We start from the raw sequence: 26768 nt of genomic DNA, 5'->3' as shown, positions 1-26768 counted from the left end.
TTCATTTCAATAAATGTCTGATCAGGTAACACAGCTTCCTGTCACCCAGCAGTGGTTGTTCTGCCATCCCCCCCAATGGAAAAATCTCTAAAATAAAGTTTACAGTTCGAACTATGCACGGATACACTTTCTCTTATAGAACCATCAAAGTCGTCTATGTCACACTCGGCATATCTTTCTGCACACTAAAGGCCAAAAAAAAAAAAAAAAAAAAAAAAACATCTGAAGGGAGCAGTACTTTAAAGTGTGACATGCATCCTCTCACCACGGTGGGTAAATATGGATGATGTCTCTGGGTGCAGGAATCAGCTGCGCTGCTGTCTCTCTGTTGAATAACACCAACACACGAGCTCTCTCCTCAGGGACGGGGTCACTGTGCTGGTGGGCGTCTCCGGGGGGGCGGTGGTGCTCGCAGTGCGCCAGTTGCATGCTGCACTCCTCGTGAACCTCCAGCACCTCCAGCACCAGCACGCCAGTCCTGTCCACTGGAGAGCAGAGCAACAACAACACAGATGTGGAGTGTTTTTGCCTGTTTCTGCATGCGTTACTTTGTGTGTGTGTGCGTGCGTGCGTGCGTGCGTGCAGCGTGCAGCGTGTACTCATGCTCCGAGGGACTCTTGCTCCCTGTGGGACTTACTCTGCTCTGGGAGAGTAAATTCCCTTTTAGCATCAGAACAATTTGCGCTGCATAACTGTAAGGCTGTAACTGACTCCGGCTGAGCTGGATATGAAACACAGTAAGCCCCTCTGGGTGACTGTACAAATGTTTGGAATCTTACCACATTGCTGACTGTGCTTTTGGCCTGAACAATAAAGTCCACAGAGATAATTAAGAGGAGCAAATCATGACAATGCTCTGCAGCTATAAATCAAACTGAGATAAATGGCGACTTGGCTGCAATGTAAACCAAGTGTGTGAACTTGATTGCATTTAATTGTGAAAATCACAGCATGAGATTGCAGAGTCAATGCACTCTATTGTCTTTTCTGTGTGTGGCCAGAGGAGGAATTTTAAAATGATAAGAGAAAATCAGATAGGAAATCACTCGAGAGCTATTAAGTTTTAACATGCATTTGTCCAAATATCCGAATAACCCCGGGCAGTGGGGCAAAACTGAGAAAGTTCTGGAGTCTTCCTCCTGATCTGTAATGATTTGGCTTGGAAGTTGCAGGCAGAGCAATGTGTCAGGAAACAATTCAAGGTCTCCTACCTGTGCAAATGCAAGCATGCTCACACCATGCACATAAAATTATTACAACAAAAATAAACGAGTGTCTACTCGTGCAACATTGTTGTTATGGTTCAGCGTGTGTCCAGCAGGATGACAGATTAAAATGAAAACCCTGAGAAAGTTTAAATACGCACCAACGTTTTTATATTTTTTTTAATAAGCCTGATGTGAGCCATCTGGTTTAAAGCTTTAGACAAACAAAAGCAGAATTCCTCAATGTAAAAAAAACAACAACCCCAAAAAAATTACAATTATTGATTAGACTTCAGAATGAACCGCCACACTTTTACCCTGCGTTTAACTCTTTATACTTATCAAACCATCAGCTGACCAGAAACTCTTAAGTTGCATCAGGTGGGTGTTCTCTTTTTCCACAATCAACTGTCACCTCTAAGCCACTGCTTGTGTCCTAACATAAGGAGGTACTTGACAACACAAGTGGTTTGGTTCACCACGGAAAGGAAAAAATACACAAAAAAAGAACTAGGTAAGCAGTTTCCTGTCACCTACATACCGACTTCACAGTTCAGAGCCACAGGGCTCAACCTACAGCCAGCACCTCCTCAGCGTGGCCCCCACGTACGGGCGTCATCCCACTCACAAAATCAAAGTTCATCGTTAAACTCAATTGATGGTTCGTGGATGTATGCGTGCGTGATCCTGATGTAATCTGGTTTGTGTGGCAATGGATCACCTGTTGTGGTTGTTGCTGCTGAGGTGTCACAGATGGACTGATGCTTCCAGAAGCTGATAGCTGACCTCTGCCTGCACTGAAGCCGATTCAGCCTCTCTGCCAGACCTCCACTGTGAAACACACACGCACAGAGGTAGATGATGTAATGTGATAAACTCACATGGCACACATGGCCTCACCGACACACATGCAGAGTTGTTTATTTCACAGAGAAACAAAGGATTTTCTGATGCAGCCAACAAAGCTGTCAAAGACTACAGATAGCCATCTGTCAGATTTGGAGGGCTTGAAGATTGTAAACGACATTTAGCACCCACATTTTGACACCAGGTGTCCCTTTCATTGTCAGTTCTGCCGCGGAAACATTGTCACTGGAGTTTTTACTATCACCTGGCAGCAAGCAACATGTGTTGTTACTTTGTTCGCTTCTATTATGAAGCAACAGCCTTTCATACATTACATACACCCAGTTTCCATTTTAGTAGACCACCTACAGAAGCATCACACGCCAGATCATAAAGTTGAATCAACACCTCTTGAAAAAAAAAACCTGATCATAATAACCTTCATGAGGGTAGATTTAGTCTTTGTTTATCCCCATGTAAAACCTCTACAACAGTTTCATGAGGACAAAAGGAACACTTCTCTTGTATCAATATCAGCAACGCCTTGTGTTGTGGTATTAGAATGTGTATTGGGGAAAATAACAACAGCACTGAAATGGTGCATCCATAAATGAAACTTTTAAGAACACAGTTCAAACCTTTGCAACTTTCTTTTCTTTTTGGCGGAGTCTTCGGGAGTCTTGGACTGCATGTCCAGTGTTTTCTGAGGTGTCTGCAACATGGCCTGAGCAGATCTCACCCAGTCACTGACTGACCTTTTGCTGCCCTCAGCAGTTTGGAGAGGAAAGATCTCCGAGTCCAATCTGCTCGTAGCCGATGTGCCGCCAACATCCTCTCCATCTGACACATAACCTGAGATCTCAAGCTCTGTTACCTGGGAACAGAGTAATAATTATTAATTGAATTCACTGTGGGAAAAAAAAAAAGCCCTTTATTGAATTCACATGTTGAGGTGCAGTTCAGGGGGATGTTAACTGCATAAAAATGTTTCAACCATTAGTGGATTAATTAATGAGTACTTAAAGGCGAAATAAACTGCACAATGCAGTGGGTGGATAATGGTACGTGGTCAGACTGATTAATCCACAAGATATGGTAACAAAACTATCTTTTTTGCTGCATCACTGCTCATTACACCTGAGGGAATGAGTGCTCATGGAAAAATCCACGAGAAGCCTGAGTTCCTGTCATGTGCAGACAAGACCAACATACCAGCTCTGTCAGCCAATGTGCTCTCTTATTTGAATCAACTTGACCCTGCTGGGCAGAGAGCCAGCAGACGTCACACCAGCTACAGAGAAAAAAAAGGAACACTATGTTCCTGGCCCGGGATCAAAAATGTTTTCACCCGGCACTGAAAGCATTGTAAGTACACAGCTCTACGCAGCCTCATCCACTCGCAAGTTTTCCTGAACAAACAGTAGTAAAACCACGTTTATAGTCCTGCTCTAGCTCTCATGTGGTGGGGGTTGTTGACCCCTCGAAGCGCTCGTGTTGGGGCAGTCGGACCGAGCAACACGCTCCATCTGGGAAGTGGCCATGCTCTTTGGCCTTGAAATGCAAAGTCGCCTTCACAGCTCCTCCCGCCCACTTTCAGCAGCGAGAACAATAACACAGAAATATAGAGGACAAACATCAAGTGAGTCAGCCATGCATTTATCGGCAGTCGTAAACTTGGCCTTGGATTGGGATCTTCCCCCTCTGCATCCTGTTAGATCCGGTTTGATTTACAATTGGCAATGTGTACGAGAGCTTTCCGGGCAGAAAATAAAAAGTTCAAGTAGGTTTATACATTCTGCTGGTTTCATTCCATTAATATGTCATAAACTGAAAAAGTGAAATATAATGATTAATAGATGCATGCAATAAATCCACGAGCTAAATGGCTAAATGCTATTTCCATTACCTAATATGCACGAATCAACCTGCCAAAACTACCACACGCATAAATTTCAGTGCAACTATATTTGAGAAACTAGGACCCTTCCGACTCTTTCTAGTCACCGTCTGACCACAAACCTCCTACTAGTTGATCTTAAATATCGTTTAACCCCAAGAGAGCTCATAGCAGCAAATTAAAACTATGACAAGAGGAAGCAGCAAGGTCTGCAGGAGTGATGTTAATCTGTCACCAGGCTTCCTCTCGACGTAGAGCCTCACGACTTAAGAGCTTCATCACAACTTACTTGCATTCATCAAATGTTTTGCAGCATGACTACCTGAGTTTAATTAGCAGGAACAGTAATATAGTAAGATGATAACCGCCTATAAACAGAGCCACCCTGTTCAAAGACCCTTTCATACACCGCTATCTGGACAACCACATTACCATCAATTCTGTAATATAATGGGTGCTGCAACAAATAAATGCTGTGTGTGTGGTCCTGAACCGGAGCACAACAACTTCACCACTCCTTGTACATTCTCTCCATGCCAGCCCTGCCTTTAACAAACACTGCTGGTGAATGACTTTTGAGAAGGAACAGTCGATCCAGATCTCATGCAGGAGGGTCCGCGATAGACTGGCTACAGTGATAACGCGAATACTAATGAAAATTAGAACTGTGTTTAGAAAACTGGTGACATGAATTGATTAATCTGCTGATTATTTGTGGATCACATTTTTCCCAGGACTAATGAGGTGACATCATTGAACAGCTTACAAACACTGCAAACCTCAAAAATGTTTAATTTCCTTTAATTGGAGACAAAAAGGGAGCAAATCCCAACATCTGTGAACCAGGATCCATCAAATGTTACTCATTAAAAGCCAATTCATTTTCTCTGTTTTGCAGCTCTATGATGCTTTTCTATAAATACCACTACTTAAAGTCATTTTAATATTTGCACATTTTCAGAGGTTTAGATGCAACTATACAAATTTTTCAAGTAAAAAAAGTTTAATATCATGCATACATATACTGTGGTATTAACATGCGCTTTGGATAAGTTGAGCGTCAGCTTTCACATTAAGCTGGTGTTTTATTGCAGCCTCAGCTTGTGAACTTTGACAGAACATAACCTGGATCTAAAAAGTGGAGTGGTAGTTTGAGCCTGTCAGGTATTATGAGGACATCAGGACATGCTGCAACATGCCACCTAGTGGCACCACACATACAACAACAACAAATTAAATCAAAATTACTCAAAGAAAAACACAGATGTGAAGACTTCAGGTAAAACTCGGTGCCATAAAAACTATTTTACACTGAAACGTGGCCTTTCCATGCAGCTTAAAGCTAAAGCGGAAAACAAAGTTCATCATGTTTAACAGAGGAAGTGAGCAATAAACCGACAAGTATCTCACTAGACGCCAGAAAAAGTACTGATACTTGCATACTCCATAGATAACAGCATGAACTGGCAGTCAACTGTTAATTAGAAACATTGAGGGAGAGAGTGCACTGGACTAAATTAGCAGAATGAGCTTAAGAAGGTGTGTAGCACCACCTAGAGTTTCTTAATATAAATCATAGACAACAGAATGTGTCCTTGTTATGGTACATACTTTTGTCAAGGCAGCTCTTTTGACATGTCACAGCAGGAAAAGCAAAGGTGGAGTTAATGGCATTCATTATGGCTTCATTCGATTAAGTGTCCCACGACTGTGACCCAGCATGCAACGGAGCAGGACCTGCTCTAAATGCAACGCGGCCATCAGAGGAAACACCTGCATTTTTGCTGCTGCAGATTATTGCGCGTGATACACCTGTTCCATGCACTGCGGTCGGTTCTAATAAGGGTTATCAGAATAAGAATAATTCACTCACATCTTCAGATTTAAGAGGGAAGTCCTTTGGCTTTTCATCAGAGGACTCGCAGTCTGAGATTTGTTGCCCGCTGTCCTTTTCAAAGTCTTCCTCAGACTCCTCCAGGTCACTGTCTGTGTCTATGACAGGAAGGTCACCTGAAGTAAGGAAGGAAGGAGGGAAGGAAGGAGGGAAGGAAGACAGTTTTATGAAATGAAAGAAGCTGAATTAAAGGACTAGTTCAACCTTGTGAGAAATAAGTCTATTTTGTTTCCTGGCCAGAGATAAATGTACACTGAATATGAACCTACAGCGAGCTTAACGTAGAATAAAGACTTAAAATTGGGGGAAACAGCCAGCCCAAATCTGTCCACAGGTAAGAAAATCCACATCCAGCACCTCTAAAATTCACTATTTAACACATTAGATCTCATTCGTTTGATCCATTCAGAAAACAAAGTGTAAAAACAAAGATAAACTTTGCATAAGCTAAACTTCACACTTAAAATAACCTAACACTATTACATTTTTTTTTTTACCTTTGTCATTGCAGAGCATGTGCAGCGCTCGGGTGTAAGACTGAGAGCGAGCCATGAGTCGCCCGGGTCTCTGAGGTTGATGCTGAGGTTGCTGCTGCTGAGCAACAACTCTGGACAGATGCTGCTTCTGTGTTTCATCATCAGACTGTTCATTGTCACTGGAGCTCCACGCAATGTGCACTGGGTCCTCATTACAGCAAAGGGTGCTGCTCTGCGCTGGGAAAACGCATGGAGAAGGAGATATTATCATGTCAGAGCCAAATAAAGATGAAGTCTCTGTTAAAGCTGTTTAAGATAACAATAGCATGTAAAAATGCTTTTTAATACTTGGTTGGTTTTTTTTTGGTATCAGTTCCAAAAGACAATCTTTTCATTTGTCTTTTGTCAAGTGAAGCCAATGTCCTCAAACTGCTTGTCTGAACCAAGTTTTCAAGTTCTAATTGTGGCAAAATAAAGCCAATCCCTTTTGGGGGGGGTCAGAGGTCAGAAGCTCAGGTGCAATGCATCCTGGTACATGTAGGCACTGCCAGCAGGCTGTGGGAGAGTAATGAACCAACATATTTACCTAAAGCGGGAACGTGAACCAGCTTCCTTATGGCAGACAATTTCCTCCCTGATGACTGGAGGCTCTGCAACAACAACAAAAATAAATAAAGTATCAACGCAATCAGCAAAATATGGAGCAACGAGGGGAAAAAAAAAAAAAAAAAAATACACAAGAGGATGGAAATGAGACTGATGCTGAGTGTTCATCACGTCGTGATGCTCTTTATCACCGGAGTGTCCCAGAAACTGTCCCCACGCTTCTCCCAGCTCTTAGCGGACGACACCGATGAAAGCGAAGGCGGCTCTCTCCCGGTTTTTGTGAGACCATGTTCGACGTCACCCGGAAAGAAAACACACTTCGCGTCCTCGGGTTTCCTTTGACGCTGCCAGAGATGAAGGAAAGACATCAGAGGGATCCGTTTGAAAAACATTTCTCGAAAAGTTTGCTCCGAGTTAGCACCGACTAAATTTTTTTCTGATCATTTTCAGGAGCTTATCTACAAACGGAAATTGAGCATCTGCGATGTTAAATAACTGACTGATCAATGTGGTAACGCGGGACCCGGCAAGTAAACTCCACTCAGCGGGCGGGCGGGCACAGCAGGACGGGGCAACGTTAAAGCTAACGAGCTAGCGAGGTTAGCGTTAGCTGGCTTGCTATAGTATTCAGGGTTCTTACCTTTCTTGAAGACATGGAGACAACAACAACAAAAACAAAAACACTTTAAAGTTTAGGTTACTGTTGTTGTTGTTTCACGCGACGCAGTGCAATGATCTATCACATCTATTTCTTTGACCCATGTTTGAGAGGTTGCCGGTAACCTCACCGGTTTTGCAAGTGAAGCTAACAGGAGGAACGAAACTTGGGAGCGCTTGCTCAATCAAGAAGAGGGGTGTGTTCGATTGTTCACGAGCGTGGACCGGAGGCGGGTACTCGCTCTCTTTTTTTTTTTTTTTTTTTTTTTCCTCTCTACGCGTGCGTGTGAGTGCGTGAGTGAGAGTTACTCATAAATAACTATGCCCTCATTGCAGGGATGGAAAGTAAATTGATTTTAATCAACTAATATGTACAAATTCTGAGGTATTTACACGCTTCTTCGCTCGAAATGGTCAATTTTCTGCTTCTGCATGCGTCCACTTTACTGCATTACAGCTGTGGTGGGAGAAGCGCACAGCTGGCTAAAATGTTATCAGAAGTCACAAGTACTCACTGACCTCCCAATCACTCCTTTGTGAGTGTTTTATTATACATATTACACCGTTATTAGTAGGCATGAGCATTTACAAGTGTAAACTATATAGGACATCAAATTGAAGTATTCAAGTTCCTCAAACTTGCAGTTACTTTACACCACTGTGTTTCAGAAGGGATTGTTGAACTTTTTTAGTATGACTGCTATTCATACTTTTTACATTAAACTTCGCGATATAAAACAAACTGCATAATTAGGTTAAAAAAAAATATATCATTACCACATTAAACCACCCAACAGTATATTGAATAGTGAATACGAGCTCCAACTCCACTGGGTACAACATTGAATGATATTTACATATTAATCTATCCAATAAAATAATGTACTTGACTTTCATTTTGCTGAAAGTACTTTCTATTTTTACTCAAGTAAAAGGATGTTGTTTTCACCGTGGTATTGGTGCATTTACCAAAGCAACAAAGTACGAGTACTCCTCCATCACTGCCTGCTGGTACGGAGCTGTCTGCTGCCGTCAAGATTGTCAGTGCGGAGTGACGTGACAACCTCCCGTAGACTCAAAATGTAATTTTATTACAGCAAATCCATCCGAATCTCACTTCTTTCAAATAGCAGGTTAAACATACAAAAGCTCACTTAACATGTTTGTTTTTTATTAAATATGTAAAAAGCAGGTCAAGTTATTCACAAATAAAATGCAAACATGCAACACGTTTTTTGGGGAATGCATAATGAGTGGGACATGAAAAAAAAACAATTACCATTCATTAATTATTTGACAGTACATGTTTACATTCCTTTTCATTTACACAATAATATATGACTAAAGCATTGTGGTGCACTGCCCAGTTCAATATTAGTAAATGCAATATTAAGAAAGGGTATATAACGTACTTTCTGGAATATAGTGTGGCAAATTGCTCAGTGAACCGACTCGTCTCGTGTAAGACTTGTGGTTTAACAAATAAAAACTGACTGAAATCTGAACAGACCACGAGTTCCAGCTGAGGTTTAAAACTTAAAACGCTGCTTTGTAATAAGACGAGTCCACAACAATGTTTCCTTCTTCCCTATGTTTATGGCATACCAAGTAAACCGCTATCACTAAACCACCTTGTGTGGTGCGAATAACACAATGCTGAGCACACCGATTATCTGAAATCTTGTAATTTGTGAGGACAGTTGTCAAGACAGTCATAGGTTTTTACTACATTTTATTCACAATTCATTGACTGTAGTCGCCTCCTTCATGAGGATGCAATGCAAATTCTTGCACTATTTCTAAGGCTTAATAATAATAAATACGGTGAGGGAGGGTCTATGGACAGATTGTCCAATACAGAGTCAAATGTCAGTGCAACATATGGAAGGAGGTTAAATAAGAGCTACTACGAGCCCTTCCAGGGCTTTGCTTATTGCATTCTTGTGATTAATATTCTTGATATGCAAAATAAAAAACAAAATGAAAAGGACAAAAGCTGGGAGGTTAACACTTGCACTGACAGGTAGTGACTACCCGTCTAAAAACTTCAGCATTTCATCACATCTACTGTTGGATTTGAACCGACTTTCCACCCACACAGTCCTCGCAACAACTTCTTTGATGGTCTGAGCTTGGCTGCTGGTGGAGGTCATCGCCACAAACCTGCCACAGCAGTTCACCAAAAGTCACGAAAACACCGAACAGTGAGCAGAGGGATACAAAAATGAAAAAGTGTGATGGTGCTTCTATTCAGGAGTTTGCTTCATGTGCTCAGTCTTGGAGAGAACAAAGAAAATAACCCATGAGGAAAAATAAAGATCCTTGAACAGTTCTCACAGAATAAAAAGAAGGGGTGTAACTGTGGTGAGGGATGATGGCAGTCAGTATTCGTCCTGTTCCTCCTGCTGATCATCTGGTACTTCCTCGTGGGTTTGCTGGTCCACATCCTGTCCGTCACCATCAGCCTCACCCTAAAAAAAAAAAAAAAAAAAAAAAAAGACACTGACAGTGAATATAGTTCGAGGCAAAGTCATGCGACTGCAAACAAAGACTGAATTCTTATCTCCCAACCACACAATAACTTTCACATGATTTCTCCAACAGGAAAAGCAACAACACTGAACACGAACTGTCCTAAATCCTGTTCAGATCGATCTAATGTCCCGGGCTGACCTGGTCGTCCGTGGCGTAAAGAACCTCCATTAGCCGATCGACAAACGGGGCATTTTCTTCACCGTGTTCCTGGCACAGCAGCTCCACCTCGCGCAGCTTGCTGAAGTAGTAGTCCCGCTCCTTCTCCACTCCTTCCAGTGCCATCTTTAATGTGTTCACCTGCAAAAAAAAAAACAAAAAAAAAGTTCAGAGGACGGTTAAAGCATCAGTTAAACCAACAACTCTCAGAAACGGTCCCTCCAGGGTTTCGCGGAGTTTATTTTTTTGCAATTGTTGCAATCAAAAATGCTTGATATTGAGTTGTTGTTTTTTTCAAACATTACTGTGCAATTTGCGAGTTTTTTGCGGTAAAATTGCAGGAATAAGAAATGCAAGTTTAGGGGAATTTTTTTTTTTTTTTTTTTTTTTTTTTTTTTTTTGTTATGCACTACCTGATAAAGAGAATTATGTAATCACTTCCTCTGATAATGTTGCTGATCTGTCAAAAGCATTTGATACTGTTGATCATTGCCTACTCTTAAAGAGGCTGCATAATATTGGACTCGACTCATGTAATTGGTTCAGGAACTACCGATCAGAGAGACAACAATCTGTTAAACTGGGAAGCCACCACTGAGTATTTTACCAGGAACAAAAGGTGCTCCACAGGTCTCAATTCTAGGACCAGTTCTTTTATTACTATTTACATCAACAATATTTTTTCATCTCTGGTCAATTGTCATTCACATCTGTACGCGGACGACACAGTGCTGTACCACGTTGCCAATTCTGTACAAGTGGCAGTGGAAAACTTACAGTGCTGTCCAGCAAGCTCCTTAAGATACAAGACTTCTATTAAATGCAAGCAAAACAAAGTTTATGTTGTATTCCTTGAAGCAGATCCATAGATTACAATAATCTCAATATTTCTACCTTGAATTGATTTGCAATCGAAAGAGTCACAGAATATAAATGTCTCGGCATCTGGATTGATGAAAAACTCGCATTCAAATTTCACATCGATAACCTTGTGTGCAGACTCAGACATAGAAACAAAACCATGTTTCCCATGTTTTGCAGAAAAAGGGTTGTTGAGGAAGTCTTCATGTCAATCCTAGACTACGGCGATGTGATTTACAGACATGCATCATCCTCAACACTTAAATCTCTGGACTCTGTCTCCCATTCCGCCCTCAGATTTACTACAGGTAACGGCTACAATACCCGTCACCGCCTTCTATATGATATGGCTGGATGGTCCTCTCTTCAAAAGAGACGTGACACTCACTGGCATCTCTTTATTTATAAAGCTCTGATTGGAAAACTGCCCTGTTATACACAGACGGGCCTCATCAGACCCGCTCCACTAACCGGCTCTTATTACGTGCTCCACACGTTAAGAACTCATCTGGGAAAGTCTGCTTTTAACTTTAGTGCACCTGACTCCTGGAACAAAATACAGAATCTCCTTCAAATCAATTCACTTACTCCACTTACACATTTCCGAAGCTTGATTTTAAATATCCAAACACGTACTTGAAATGGTTTGATATAACTGTATTTTACTCCGCTTTATCTACTCAAACTACATAACTTATATTTTAATGCTTCTTACATAACCTTCTTATTTTATGTTTTTGTTGATTTTAATTTGTCTTTCAGGTTAATCTTCCTTCATCTGACAGAAAATGGTTATCTATAAGCTCAACTGTGGTACAATCTCATCTCTGTCAACTCGACTCGAGGTCATTGTAAATGAGGGTCACCCTCAATGATTACTCGAGTATAAATAAAAGTTGAATGAATGAATGAATAATAAGCACGCTGCACATCACAGAAATATTTCAGATCTAATCTATATTTATTTTATTATTGAACTCCGAGAAGCACGAGGCTCAACATTGCAAAAACTTCCTAAAAGTGACACAGTTTTAGAAAACAGACAGCCTGCGACTGTAATATAGAAAACAAAGGCTCAGCGTGCTTTCAAATTAAGAGCTTTAGATGCTGTTACTTGATATTAATTAAACACACATGCCTACTATATGCACAAAAACAAAGTGCAGTTTCTTACAACTAAAAACTACAAATAAAACTAGTTTAACATCCAGTCTTCCTCCTTTAAAATAGAAGACCACATTTCCCACAAATCCTGTCCCCTAGTTTTTTCCCGCTTCTTCCGGTTTTCTCCTATGGAGTTTGTTTTGGTGATGTGAGAAGTAGCAGAGCCTTGCTCATTGAAAATGAGGGGCTATTTTTGTTAATAAAGTGAGTTTGGTTTGGGAAGGCGACTTCATACCATAATACTTTCAGCAGAGCTTTTTGTTGATGCCATCTTTTGCACAATAATCTCAGGAATTTTGCAAAATTGCAAACTCGCACAAATATTGTGGCGACTGCCTGAATTTGCAAGAATTATTGTGATTGCAAGATCGCGATTTTCGGGAGGGACGGAAGAAAGTAAAAAACAAGCAGTCAACGGGACAACAGAAGGGGAAGCAACACAAAGTATTCTTTACACTGATCTAAGCGATTCATTCAAGTAACTGACATAAGATAAATAGTTTATAAAGGATAAAAAGAAGTTGTCTGAAGTGCACAAAATCTCACTGGTCCAGAGTAGTGCTCAACCAATAATTCACTTAAGTGATTAGTTAATGGATTAGAACTCAATCATTATCTTGTCATTGATAATCTATTGATCCATTTAGTCTTTTGTTAAGATGCTCTTCATTTGCCAGCTGCTGCCTCACAAATGTTCAAATCTTAATAAATTCAATTGGTGGCTAGCAAGTTTTCTTTCTGGCTCGTGGTCACACTATATAACCAACCTCCCGCTCGCTTTGTCTTTGTCTAGTGTCTTTTTGTTTCAATATTGTTTCACATTGGCTGTTTATAATGACACTTTAAAAAAAAAAAAATCTCTACAAGCAGATTTAAATGAGTAGCAAGTTTAGAATACACAATAAAGGGAAATATTCAAGGGAATATTTAGCAGCAGCAGGCTTGACAGCAACCCATAGATAGTGTATGCAAATACATTCCTACACTTGATAGAAAAACAAAAGATGTAGAATTTCTCTTTTCAAAACTGCTCAAGCAAAGGTGCCATGACTGATTGAGCTTCAGGTGGAACTGGACTGAGGTCAAGACTCTGATTTAGCATTATTTTGTTTGAAACCATCAACAAAACAATCATGGAGCAAAGACCAGCAGTGCCAATGCAATGTTTTTGACAAGCAGATTTATATACACAACATAAATAGTCCGCTGATTAATCTTCACAATACAACAACAGCCCCAGAAACGGCTTAACAATTTCTAAATGGTTGTTAGTTGGTGATCTGTTGTAGTGCTTTAAAGTTGGAAGCAGTCTGTAATAGTGGCCAAATATAATTTTTAAAAGGTCCCATATTGTAAAAATGCAGATTTCCCTTTTTAGATCATAAGCATCTCCAGGTGCTTTATAAATACTGTAAAAGTGTTAAAACACTCACTCCACATGGGAATGCACAAAGCCCTAATCCAGCAACTGTGCTGTTCGGATTTCTGTAAATTTGTGATGTCACAAACTCAAGCTGACATCATATGTCCAGCCTCAGCCCGGACCACTGTCCAATATTTTATACAGAAGAAAACACAGAGCATCGTTCAACTGTTGAGCTAATAAGCCACAAGCCTGAAAAAAGCCTGTGGTTGGCCTGAACGTGTGTCACTCAGAAAAGAGTCAGCCAATTAGAAAAGAGTGTCATTGATATATAACAGCCTGTTGTTGAAAGAGCTGTAGAGAGAAGCTAAAGAGAGATGTAAAACTATGTTGCGATGCTTTTGGTATGTTTAACCCCAAAAAATATCTTCTTTTGGATATCAAGACTGCCAAAAATAAAACACTGGAAAAGTGTCAAATATGGGACCTCTAAGACAAACAATTTGGTCATTTGGATCAAGACCAAACAACACATCATTGATCCTGTTAACAAATCTAAGTTGTACAATATTTTTTTTTAGACCACCTGTCTCTGTATGTAGGGTGAGAACAATTGGCGTTTTAAGAGATTAAGAACTGCTCATAAATAAAAAATGAATTATGTATTTACATGTAGCTGCAATTCCTGGGCACTAAAAACCAGCTATATGTGCTCAATTCAAAAATGTGTAGTGGAGGTGTCTGTGCGCTCGGAAAGGTCATCACTGCAGTTCAGTGGTGAACGCTAACAGCGCTGGACAAAAGCATGTGGGCCATGTGGAGAGAAAAAAAACAAAACGTAGAAATACTAAATTTAGATGGTAAGACCTGATTTTCTTGAACATACCTCCTCAGTAAGATGCGTGACCTGTGCTTCCAGTTCTTTCTCTCCTTTGGCAGGAATCGCTACAGCTGTAGGGATCTTTTTGGCTGACGAAGGTCTGGATGTCGGTGTTGCAGTTTTGGGGGTAGTTGAGCTTGACCTCGATGCTCCTACAGCGGATAAAAGGTTTATTAGAATCTTTACTGACAACTTAACAATATTCAGAGCTAATAGTCACAGGAGTTGATGATAAGAATATAAATATTCCCAAGCATCACTATTTAGCGATGTCGCGTTAAAATAAGAAATAAAATACATTTAAGTTGAAGCTTACCTGCCGTGGGGGAACTGGCTGCATGGTGAGACTTCTTTGGCAGATTGAAGATTTGCTCACCAGGGTCGGGTGGGGGAATGGCATCCTGACCCTGTCTGGCTTCAAGCGGGTCATACTCTTTACCATCGTAATTGGCATCATAGAATTTCTTGAACCACTGGATGAAATCAAGATTGTCCTGAAATCTGCCTTTAACCAGTTTCTCCACAGGAATAATCTGGACAATAAAACAAACAAACAAAAAAAAAGGGGTGGGGGGAATTGAAATACAAGCAACAAGCGAGCAACAATGCAAACACTGAGTGACAGTGAGGAACCCTACCTTGTCAACATTCATCCTTTTGAAGGAAGCCTGCAAGACTTTGAAATTGTGAATGTACTCGTGCTCCAATTTAGCTTGAAACTTGACCTTTTTGAGACTGATGCAGCCAGGGAAGAGCAGATCCATGAACTGGCAATAGGCAGCTCCTGAAGAATCAACAAAAAGTAAGTTGAGTACACAACTCCCTGCATGACGAGAAAACTGAGCCCAGACATAGTGGAGGATTTCTCATGTCTGCCTTCACGTAACAAGAATCCCCTGAAATAACAAAAAGCCTGGGAGCCTTTTCCATGTCCAGATCACTGACCCCGTTTCCATAAAAAGAAAAATACTAATGAACAGTCTTGGTAACATGGCTAATATTAACTGAAGTTGGGCCTTTCCCATTTGAAAAGAGGGCAGCAGCTCAACCTAAAATGAAGCTCACATTAACCCAACTTAGGAGCACGTTAGAAGTAATCTACATCGAACACCGTCAGAAAAGGGGGCTGTGCATGCGTGTGTTTCTGATTGAAATTGGATTACTTGGTCACAGCAGGAGAACACGGCAGCCTACAAGTTTATTTATAGATGACGCTCTGCCAGGGAGAGGTGAGCATGCTTCCACAGGTCGCTTTTAACTGCCAGCTTACACAGAAAATTATTCAAACCCCGTCTTGCTTTACAGGCGGAGATGTAATCGCCAAAACATGCTTTCCATCTCAAACAGTCGCCCCGACACATGCAGCAGAAGAGGTAGGAGGAGGATGAGAGGAAGAGAAGGCCGTTTGTTCTCACCTGAGGAGAGCTGCTCCACTTTCGTATAGTTTAGGCCGAGAATGTCGTTAACCCAGGCAGTGATGTCATGCCTGCTCATAGTCTCCTGGGTTATTGAGGTAGAATATACGTTGACCGCCATCCCCCAACTGCAACAGACAAAACAATCATAAACAGAAGCAGTGCATTGGCAATAAATGTCCTATTTTCTCCAGTTCTACAATTAGAATCGATGAAGATTTCAAAAGACAGCAGCTATTCACTGTGGGTCCCTACTCACAATAAAAAAAAAAGACAAAGCAGTCAAAACGATAAATACATGCAAACTGTATTAACTCTAAGGGCAAGTTAATAACAATTCCAACAGTGAGACAAACTAAACAACGACTTTACACTGACCGGATGTACTGATTTTTTTAATCCTAATAATACTTTAGAGCATGAGAAATCTTTCTAAATACCTAAAGCAAAAAGCTTAATGTGTGTGCATACTGTACAACTGTAATAATAGAGGCACTTCATTTTCGTATGCATGCGGAGGTCCTTAACACAACACACCCAAAAGCAGAAAAACTGTCAATGGAGTAAATTGAATTCAGTAACTGCTTGAATAAAATGTTCAGGCTAGAAGCCACACAGTAAGACTGCATCAAGATTTACATCATGACATGACGGTTGGCGTTGGTCCACGTGCCCACAGGGATCTGCAAAGAAGCCCTGAGCTCCAAACAACACCCAACCCCTCGCTGCTGCATGTGACAGGTACTCGTATCTTTACACTGTACAGAGAGTGGCTCCTCCTCTTCAGGTGTGCCCAACTGTCAGAGTTGAGCTCGACGCAGAGCAGTCAAGCCTCCAATAAGGACACAATTTCATTTTAGAAATAAAGGTTTGGGCTCATAGACTGAATTAGGCATGTACCTTTGGCAAAATTAAAACAGTATAACTTAATTTAGATTAAAATACACACACTGCATTGAAATACAGCATACAAATATATCACTGTAGTGCATGGTAGGGTCAAACTTGTTGAGCCAAGTTCAACTTTAGACTCAAACAGATTTAAGTATCTGAACATACATACATATAAGGAATACAGCTTTAGGGCTTCCTTTGGGAAATTGTCATATCTAAAAATCTGTTTTGTTAACAGATGGCCTAAACAATAAGAAGGTGATCCACTATTGCCTTTTGATACTGCTGCAGCAGGGTCTGCAGGTTTCTGAAAATTGAGCCTGTGGTCTGATAATTGGATTTTTTTTTTTCTTTCTTCCCTGCATGGTAAATAGAAGCTGTTGCACAACCTGATTAGATAATTTTATATTTGGTTGCAAAACTGTGACGTTTGTTGCTTCGGGGCAACGGGGGTATTCAGGCCGACAGACTAAAAGCATACAAATGTGCCAAAAACACAACAGGAGGCTTTGATCCTTAAGCTACAGATTAAGCAGTTCCACAAAATGCCCAGAAAACATCCCATCGATCGGTGCATCAGGGCATCCCACATATATCCGAGGCTCGCCCATCAAGGTCCCACGCACACATCTCAAATACGAGCATCTTTTTCTTACAAACACTGGCAATGTTATTGATCGTTCTGAGGGAATGGGACTATTTTAAGCTTTACAAACATAACACGCTGCTTGCAAGTTTGCCTGTCAACACGTGCGGGCCTCCTTTTCAACAGTGTATTCATGGGATTTTGTCATTTAAAGCCCGATCGGCATTTTGTTTATAAAAAAAAAATCACAGCTTTCCTTAATCGAAGCAGCGATCAGGTCAAATGTGCCATGAACATTTACGAAATGGGCATTTTTTTTTTTCCCCCCCAAAAAAATTCCTCTGCAAAAAAAATGAAGACGGGCAGTATCCCCCACTTAAGCCGACATCGCTGGTAGATAACAGCAGGAGAGCTGCAACAACAACAAAAAAAACACCCCTCTGATCACATTATAGCATCGACTGACGTCCCGATAAGGCATTATCCCCTAGCAGAGACGGGGGGGTGGATGCAGTGTAACACAAGTCTTTCCGTAATAATGTTGGGGCTATCGTGCAAGAGCGGAGCCTCGGCTGACTCGAGTCTCTGGGAAGGAGGGAAGGAAGGAAGGAAGGAAACTGGGCCAGCCCATCTCATGTCAACAAAGCGGATGTATGCGCTGCTGTTAGCATGCTTTGTTAGCCTGGCAGGCAGAGATAGCCAGCCGACGACCAGGGCTGGGCTGATGACCGGCTCCGATCAGAGGGGGGGGGAGAGGGGGGAGACCGCGGCTTGTGCAGCAGGTCGTGGGAGCTTCACCGCATTAAAAAAAAAAAAAAAAAAAAAACATCAAACCAAACACACGTGAAATCGGGACAGCGGGGGATTATTCTGGTAGCAGCGGGAGTGTCATATCACGATGGGGATATTGGAGCAGCAGGGGCGTTTGTCTGCCTGTCATTTGACAAGTCGGACCGTGGCCGACCCCACTCCTCCAAAATGCGTCTCGTGTCTCTGCGCACCAAAAAAAAAAAAAAAAAAAAAAAAAAACCAAAAAAAAAAAACGGCATTTTACTGGCGGCAGCGGTGGTACGGCTCGCTCGCTTTTGAAGCACCGAAAGGGTTTAAACTAACTTGGGAGCGATTTACGCCAATGGTGTCGGACACACTCGGAGAGAGCTAACATGACAGGAGACAACAGGGGAGAGGGGTGGGTGGGGGGGGCGGGGGGGGGAGGGAAATACGGTGCAAAGCAAAACGTCGAGGAGGAGGCCAGAATACAAGTTTCTGTCTGCAGCAGTGCGCGTTTCTTTTTTATGCTTTCTTTCTTTCTTTCTCTTTTTTTTTTTTTTTTTCTTCTTCTTACATCAAATGAAATGCGGCATTACACGGGTTTACCTGTAGGCGCGCTCTCCTCGCACTGTATTTTTCCTGTAAGGAATGATGTTGGTTCCGTTGTCCGGGACGATGTCGTTGTTATTCTCTCCATTTGGGGAAAGGGCTTGGGTGGGACCGGGCATTTGGGTCTCTTAAAATGTTGAACAGATACTCTGTTCTCTCTCTGCCCGGGAAGAAAAAAAAAAAAACAACAACAGGAACGATGCAAAATGCGAAGAAAGTGCCGCACCTCCGGGGCTCCTTCCTTCTGTCTGCTTATTCCTCACAAATCTCTGCCCTAATGACGTTGCTGCACCCTGTACCACGTGACTGATGGGGTTGGCTGCCTGTTCCTTATGGTGGGCTATTTCAGCACACCAAATTGCATTGATCGTTTGCGTGCTTAGTAAAAAACAAAGACAAAAAAAAAAAGAAAAGGCATCGTCATCGGTCAGATCAATGCGCGACGCTTTGTCGACTTTTGGGATGCCGATGTGACGGTGAAAGGCCATTCATCACAACACTCAAGAGACAATAACCAATCAACTGACTAGTGTTAATAACATTAAAAGGAAAACGCAGCCCACCCAGCTTCACCTCCACACCCTTTACATGATAATCACATTGTTAATTGTCATTACAATTTAACAAAAGCGGGAAAGTAGTGCTGATGACAATGACCATCAGTTACATGGTAAGTAACCACACGGTTTTGATTACTAACCAGATGAATCAATCAAGTGAAATATCTCAAATAAAACACGTTAAATAAACCCACTTTGAGCACAAATGTACTGATTCAAGCTTTTTTAAATGTGATATATGGCTGTATGATTTGGGGTTTTTGGACAGTTGATCAGAAAAAATAAGAGAGCTAAAAAAAAATGAGCCATGGGAACTTTTGGAGGGGATTTATCCCCATTTTCTGAGGTTTGTTCCACCTAAAACAATAATAGATTAACCAGGAAAATAACAAGTAGATCAATGGATCTACTGGTTAAAAACCTTCTTTTTATTTTTGATTATTATGATTATTTTGTAAAATCACATAATGCCATGAATTAGTAAAATAAAAAAAACAATGGCACTACGATGAATGTCATGAAACCCAAAATATAAACAGTATTATATCACAATAATAAAACAGCAAATACTCATTTGAAAATTTTGTCATTATTTTTGTCTTTATAGCTTAAAAAAAAAATAGCTTGAATGTTTATCTAAATGGTTGCTCTTTTGACCAACAAATTGCTGAATTAACTTAATATTGTGTAAACGTATGTACATTTTGAGATGTCTGTTGAGGGGTGTAAAAATAACGCTGTATTATTGCACCATACAAGGATCTTATAACAGTGCATACTTTGTTGTCTTGTGGTTGCTAAGCAACCATCAGTTTGCGTTGCCACATCTGTTGTTTTTTACGTTGCTTTTGAGCCACTGCTGTGAATGGGACAATATTTAAAAGGTGAAGGTCATCATTTAAAATGGAAGTGCGGGGAACATTCTTGGGCATATCTAATTGTTACAGATATCAAATTTGTCGAGACTGACCCAACATTGCACTCCTAGAGAATACAACTATCTGTGTCGGTCCAACCTTATATGGTTAGTAATCAAGAATGGGAAGCTGCTGTATTTGAACCAGCACATATTTAACAGGCAAGATGGAAAACTTATTTGATGTAAAATCTCTAAGTAAACTAATACACAGATAAGATGTTTTATGCAGGAATTTTATAATCTACTGTATGTTCGGCCATTCATCAGGTCTCCAATGTATATAGTGTGACAATATATGGTGCAGCATTTCTACTGCTCTGTTTTACTGCCTTAATTTTTATCTGCTGTTTTTCTTGTGCTGCCACAGATTTTCTCTGTCATTGTTTGCTGTTTTTTTTTTTTTTTTTTTTTTTCAAAATGTCACTGTTTTTTCCCCCGGTCCCATTATAGTCCTTTACGTTTTTATGTAAACATAAACACCAATAGTCCAAGAATACAGATTTTGAGTCAATACAACAATCTATCAGGCATGCCATCAGTCCAAAGGTCATCTAAAGTCTGAGCCTGTAATATTTGCACCACTTTTGCACCTGTCAGCATCTGTTTTGCGGGTCAAATAAGTTGCCTTATTAACGTCAGCCATGTCACAACACTAAATAATTTGATTCTTGACACCTTTTCCAGGCCTTACCAGAATGTAAAGGAGGGATCTTCAAGAAAACTTTACTGTCCAAATAACAAAATATATTTGGATCCATTTTTTTTCCCATTCATCCCAAACTGTATTTATTTATTTGTATTTGTATTTTATTTGTTTGGTTTTTTTGTGTGTTTAGTCTGTTTGTGCGTATTTATTCAAAAATAATATTTTTCTATTTAACTTATATGTATTTGTACATTTTTTTATTTTGTGTGCACTTTGTTTTTTACTTGCTGCTGTGGCAACTGAATTTCCCCACTGTGGGATTATTAAAGTCAATCTTATCTTATTTTATCCATTACTGCCTTGGCAGATAAAGGCTGAAATTCACATAACTCAGAGTCTGTGCTCAATGAAACCTAACAAAGACTCTAGTGCCACCATCAGGCCATAGTTGAGGTCACTTTTTTTGTCTACAACTTATGAACTTTAGAGTCTAAGGACAGACTTTTTTTTAAACTGATCTCTGATAAAGATATATGATAAAGTTAAATAGAAATATGTAATATAAAATTATACATTTTGAGTTTAATCTTTGAGTGCAAGTCAGCATTTTTCATTTGCCTGGTGTCTTATGTCAGGATTTTCATTCTCCATGTGTATATGCACAGCCTCACAAAGTCAGCTTCACTTTGAAGACTCATTCCAAATTTCAGTAGCTTTTAACTGTGAAATTTTAACCATAATTTACATCATTACTCTTATTTTTTCAACTTGAATCAATCAACCAGGCGCTTTTAAAAGGCACGTGTCAGCAAAGCGGGTGCGGAGGAATTGCAGAAAATCTCTAGAGCTAGTCTTTGAAGTGCTTTTTTAAATATCTAAAAATAACAGAAATAAATCAAGGCAGTGCACAAAATGTATAATATTCACCTTGAGCATAGGAAGCTTGTGTGGTAATTCTGAAGGGAAATATATTCGGGACATTCCTCCTTCCTTTATGGGGTCAAAAGTTTAGTCTTGCACAAATTCCTGCAAAGCCAAACACAAGGAATAACCAGGAACTAATCTCTTTCAATGACCAAATTGTGGACACTGGAAATTACAAACTAAGAGCCACAAGCATGCAGTGCTACATTTCCAATAGAGTAATGCTAAAGGCCCTCTCAGACTGACAAGTGACAACCACGGCATCAAAACGCAAGCACAGAGGTCTGCTTCGTATCTGGAAGCAGAAAGCAACACGACATGGTCAAACATCAGAGACAGAAGGATACCGGAAATCTCTGAGCTTGTCCATGTGGGCAGCAGCTGCATCCCGCCAAAATGTGGCAGTGCCAGCCGGGAAAAGTTATCGCCACGCTGTCATTGGAAACTTCCCAATCTGAAGGGCCTGAAGTGACACCACAGAGGTGCAGCATGCAGGCTTTTTTTTTTTTTTTAAATACACGGTCAAAATGTAAAGCACAAGAATGAAATAAGTAAATTAACACAAGAATGACACATCCTCCGGGCGTACCGCTGCTTACTTCAAGTGTAGAAAGAGTCTCCTCCTCGATGCACACAACAAAAAGACAAGATTTGTCTTTTGAAAATGAGAAAACAAAAGGCATATCTGGAGTTACACTGCAGCTGATGCACAACATGTCTAAATGTCTTCGCAACGACACTTCAAAAATTAATTCTGATCTGAGGCAGCTGTGTAGAGGGCTGATGTTCATCAGTATCCTACTGGGCTCTCAGTTCAGAGTCCAGAGGACAATAGATCAATTAATATGAGGTACTATTAGATTCCAAAACACTGCATGACGCTTTATTAAATATACAGGAATGATTTTAACACTGTGAAGAGCAAAGCTATCAAAAATTTCACTCAATGTGAGTTGAGTTAAATTCACGTGTTCTTTTTTAATGTGGTGTGAATGTCTGATAGAGATGACCCAAAACTAAGCGTAACACTAAAATGAATAGTGATATGTCAGTTAAATTAAGTGTCCAGTATTGTTGGAAAACAGCAACTTCAGTGGATACTGTAAACCTGATGATATGTTTTGAGTTCTGGTGCGATGGAACAGTTTTGAATGTTTTCTTGTTACTGTGGTCTTGCAAAAAAAACAAGAAATCTAAAATATATGTTAACAATAGGCTTAACTGATCACCATGTTTCTAGTCAATCTACTACTGGGTTCATACAAGCTAAGCTTACATTTATCAGATATAAAAAAAGACAATTGCTAACTAAAGGCAGGACAAGAATACACAACATTTGACCATAATGCTGTACCTCTGAGCGCTGGGCTGAGGCAGACCTGGATGCTACAGTAACTCACTAATGCCTCTTAACGTACAAAGTGGTATCACAAGATGGGACTTAAATCTCACATATTGTGCCTTAAGGTTAGATTAGTGTGATTTTGCGACATTTAATGATGCAGATCACTGTGTTTTTACTTTCCATTAAAGCAACTCCTCACAACCGTAGGATAATATAGATTACATAGATTGTCATCATAAAACTCACCAACCTAACAGCCAGTTGCATAAGCAGAACACAAACCTCACTTTAATATCTTCCTACATTTGAGTTATGAATGCTGACAACAGTGTGCATATGACCTGTACCGATTATTGACAATAAATGTAGATAAAGGCCACCAAATTCAACAATCACTCAAGTGGGTGGGAGTCCAGAGGCACAGCAGGAGGGGGGGGGCAGCTAACTGAGCTAAGTGCTGTTTTTCTGTTAATGTTGCCTGCTGTCAATTTATGTAAGGGCGGGGTAGCATGTTGTTACTGCACAGCTGGAGGACGATGATTTACAGTGACTGTGTTCTCCTACAATAAATCAGCATTGCGCTGCGATGCGTGAACTTGTTCCAGTCAGTGGAAAGGCTGTGCTGTGCTTCCTGCAGTCCTATCCCACCAAACTTTCCATTGCACTGCAAGTCGGTGGGTGGAGAGGTAGCAGCTCCACCCAGTAGCTAAAACCCTCGACATTCAGAAATACAGAAAGGGAGTCTCGGTGATCTTGAGTTGTAGGTTAGGTTATAATGTCCAGGTTGTGTCTCAGGTTGATCGTAAAGGGTGCAAAAATTATTCTTGACAATTAAAGTTCAATTGAAGTTCAGGGGTTCACTTCCAGGCACTGACTTAAATGAGGGCAGAGAGGAGGGAGCAGCGATATATAGGACATCTTAATTTTGTAAACTTGTCGAATCATTACATGAAACACATCATGTGTCTGTGTTTCTATTTGTTATTTGGAAGAAGGGGCAATTTTGCACCCAAGACAAAAGCCCAGCCTGGTGAGTGGTCACCCCCTTCTTCACGTCTGCCCCCCCTCAGAAATACCCTTCAGCTGTTGTTGGTGATGAGGAGGGAAAAACAACAAGACAGTCCTGCCAATTTCTGAGATTTGTTAAGCAAATCTGCAACGTAGCAGCTAGCTGCTTCAAGTCCAGTCAAAGTGAATGGAGCTAACGCAGCTCCGTGTTGGAAATAAGAGACACTATGATTGGAAAGCACGCGATTACACAGACAAACAATGACAGACGACATAAAGAGTGTTTTACCAGGACGGTAGTTACTAAAAAAAAAAAAGGGACAGCAGAAGATCTTGTTCAACCAACCGCCAAGTTACAGTTGGCTAATTTTGCTCCTGCCGACACTTTGTCAGAACAGTGACAGCCGACATCTGCCCCGATCCTGGGTACACATCACCGGACGAAACACCGGAAATAACGCTCTCATCACTGCGGTCATTCATCATGTTACGCGTTTCAAATCAAATTACAGGTTGAAATTGTTCAACAAAGCAAATCTGACTCACCAGTGAACTCCGATCCGCAGGTTTACAACGTGTTAAAAAAAAAAAAGAAGCTGTTTTCCGGCTGAGTCACCCCACCCTCAAACGCCCATTCTCAATAGACGGACACCGCCGAGCGGGTGCCTGATTGGACAGCGTCTCACCGGCGTTCCAGCTGATTGGTCCGTCACTGACATCTGTTCTAAAATTGACCAATCACGTTTTGATGCGTTGATCATTCACGACAGACACCTCTTGTCTTGTCACTTCACTTTTCCCTCCTGAGAAGCGACAGATCTTTTACCTAAAATGTACTCAACTGAAAACCACCTGCAAGAACATCATTACAATCAATTAAAATAGACTAAATATCACAATAAGTACCAAAACGATTGTCTATCTGTTGACAAATAAGCGACATTATAGAATAATCGAAGATTATCTTTTAAAAAAAAAAATACTGTGCTATGTAGTACAATAGAAAAAAAAAAAAACCTGTTGCGTTGCTGGTCGCGGAAATGTTGCTGTGATGAAACAGTTGGATTCATCTAAAAACTGCTTAGCAACTCTTTGAATTAACATTTAATTTACCTCTATTATTACAGTGTTTTAATCAAGCAAAATGTGCACATATTCTTTGGTCCTAGCTTCTCAAATGTAAAGATTTGCTGCTTGTTTGTGTTTTCTAGATTGTTTTTATGGGCTTTGAGCTGGTGGTTTCACAAAACAATACATTTTAAGTCACCCTTTAAAAAAAAAAAAAAAAAAAAAAAAGGTTCTCCTGAAGTTGTGATGAATATTTATTTGTTTATTAGATAAATTTCATATTTTTAAAGTGATTACTCAAAGAAATAATGACAATGCATTAATTGGTAGTGAAAATAAAAGCATAGGCTATCTCTTTTTTCTTTAACTTGTATTATATGTGCATTACAGGATCATGCTATAGCATGTTGTTCAAAAGCTGACCAGCATTTTCAAAGTCAAAACTGACTTATGATTTTGTTTAAGTCACGAAAAAAGGGGGTCTCAAACCCCAAACCTCCTGGCTGAGAGTATGCAAAACTTTTTCAATTTCTCTAAACGTTTCAACTTCACGAAAAATTGAATCACCATCAACAGGCCAAGGTGCAATCTGAACCATTAAAAGCAACCCTGGTGAAGTAGAATCTTTAACCTGTTGAGTTAACCAGACTGTGGTTGAGTCGCTGGAAGCGCTGAGCGAACTCCGTGATACACTTGCTCCTGCAGCAATTCATCCTCTGGCGCCGCAGATAGTCTACGATGCCGACTCCCAACTGGAAACGACCTCATGAAGACACGGGTTCGACAAGGTTCATGGTTTACCTGCTGAGGTAACACGTGGTGTACTGAGGGCAAGTCCCCTTATTAAGCCACATGGTTCACAGAGAGCTAATCCCTCTAAGGGTAAGCCACGTGGTTCACAGAGGGCGAGACCTCCGAAGGGGAGTCCCTCTAAGGGTAAGCCACACAGGTTCAGGTTTGTACGTGTAGTTATACCAAACCAAAGGTCAACAACAATACAAAACTAAAAAAAAAAAAAAAAAAAAAAGTCCAAAAGTGAAATTTTTCTACATATTTCAGACAACATGCATGATATAGTATGATATATAGTATGTGGTGTTCGAGCAGTTGCCTCACAGTGAGAAGTAACTTGAGGCATGCATGTCATTTCAGAATACTCCAAAAATCATGAAAAGTCATCCAAAACATCCAAAGAAAATTCTGGGTCACAAAAAGTGACCCAGAATTTTCTTCATTTTTGTATATAGTATATATATATATACTATAGTATTTTTGTATATAGTATAGAGTATATTACATAGAGTATAGAGTATAGAGTATAGAGTATATAGTATAGTGATGCGGCTAAGTTTGATGTTTCGAGGTGACACAGGAAGTTGATGTTTAAGGTCAAACGATGCTCCAAACCTCATGAAACTTGTGTCAGGCACCAACTTTCATGAGTTTTTGAAGATGTTAAAGCTGCTGAAAAAAGCCTTTTAAA

The 26768-nt window shown here is 40.5% G+C and overlaps 2 protein-coding genes across 3 annotated transcripts in view; both read right to left on the bottom strand.

Annotated features, from left to right (window-relative positions):
- spidr (scaffold protein involved in DNA repair) overlaps nt 1–7761 on the bottom strand; it is a 29996-nt gene extending 22235 nt beyond the window's left edge. Inside the window, exons 1-8 of the mRNA XM_069157521.1 lie at nt 7565–7761; nt 7116–7268; nt 6905–6968; nt 6340–6555; nt 5822–5958; nt 2690–2925; nt 1927–2036; nt 266–485 (exon numbers count right to left, since the gene is read on the bottom strand). Of these exons, the coding sequence (XP_069013622.1) occupies nt 266–485; nt 1927–2036; nt 2690–2925; nt 5822–5958; nt 6340–6555; nt 6905–6968; nt 7116–7268; nt 7565–7579 (1151 nt within the window). The 5' untranslated portion in view covers nt 7580–7761. The remainder of the gene's footprint in view (nt 1–265; nt 486–1926; nt 2037–2689; nt 2926–5821; nt 5959–6339; nt 6556–6904; nt 6969–7115; nt 7269–7564) is intronic.
- Nucleotides 7762–8651: 890 nt separating this feature from the next.
- Nucleotides 8652–24815, bottom strand: mapre2 (microtubule-associated protein, RP/EB family, member 2). Of its 2 annotated transcripts, none has more exons than XM_069157520.1 (7): nt 24764–24815; nt 15956–16083; nt 15179–15324; nt 14857–15073; nt 14547–14692; nt 10255–10413; nt 8652–10052 (listed from the first exon to the last, which is right to left on the bottom strand). In XM_069157520.1, the coding sequence occupies exons 2-7, from the start codon at nt 16074–16076 to the stop codon at nt 9963–9965; spliced, it is 879 nt and encodes a 292-aa protein (XP_069013621.1). In that variant the 5' UTR covers nt 16077–16083; nt 24764–24815; the 3' UTR covers nt 8652–9962. The 2 variants fall into 2 exon arrangements, with proteins under 2 accessions (XP_069013621.1, XP_069013620.1); XM_069157519.1 differs by lacking the exon at nt 24764–24815 and adding an exon at nt 18813–19151.
- Between the last annotated feature and the right edge of the window lie 1953 nt (nt 24816–26768).

This window comes from Embiotoca jacksoni, unplaced genomic scaffold (assembly GCF_022577435.1).
Source record: "Embiotoca jacksoni isolate LCO1_2020_lvr unplaced genomic scaffold, fEmbJac1.0.p SCAF_22, whole genome shotgun sequence".
NCBI classification, from domain to species: domain Eukaryota; kingdom Metazoa; phylum Chordata; class Actinopteri; family Embiotocidae; genus Embiotoca; species Embiotoca jacksoni.
The sequence above is the reverse complement of the archived record's forward strand: the minus strand, read 5'-3'. Positions and strand labels throughout refer to the sequence as shown.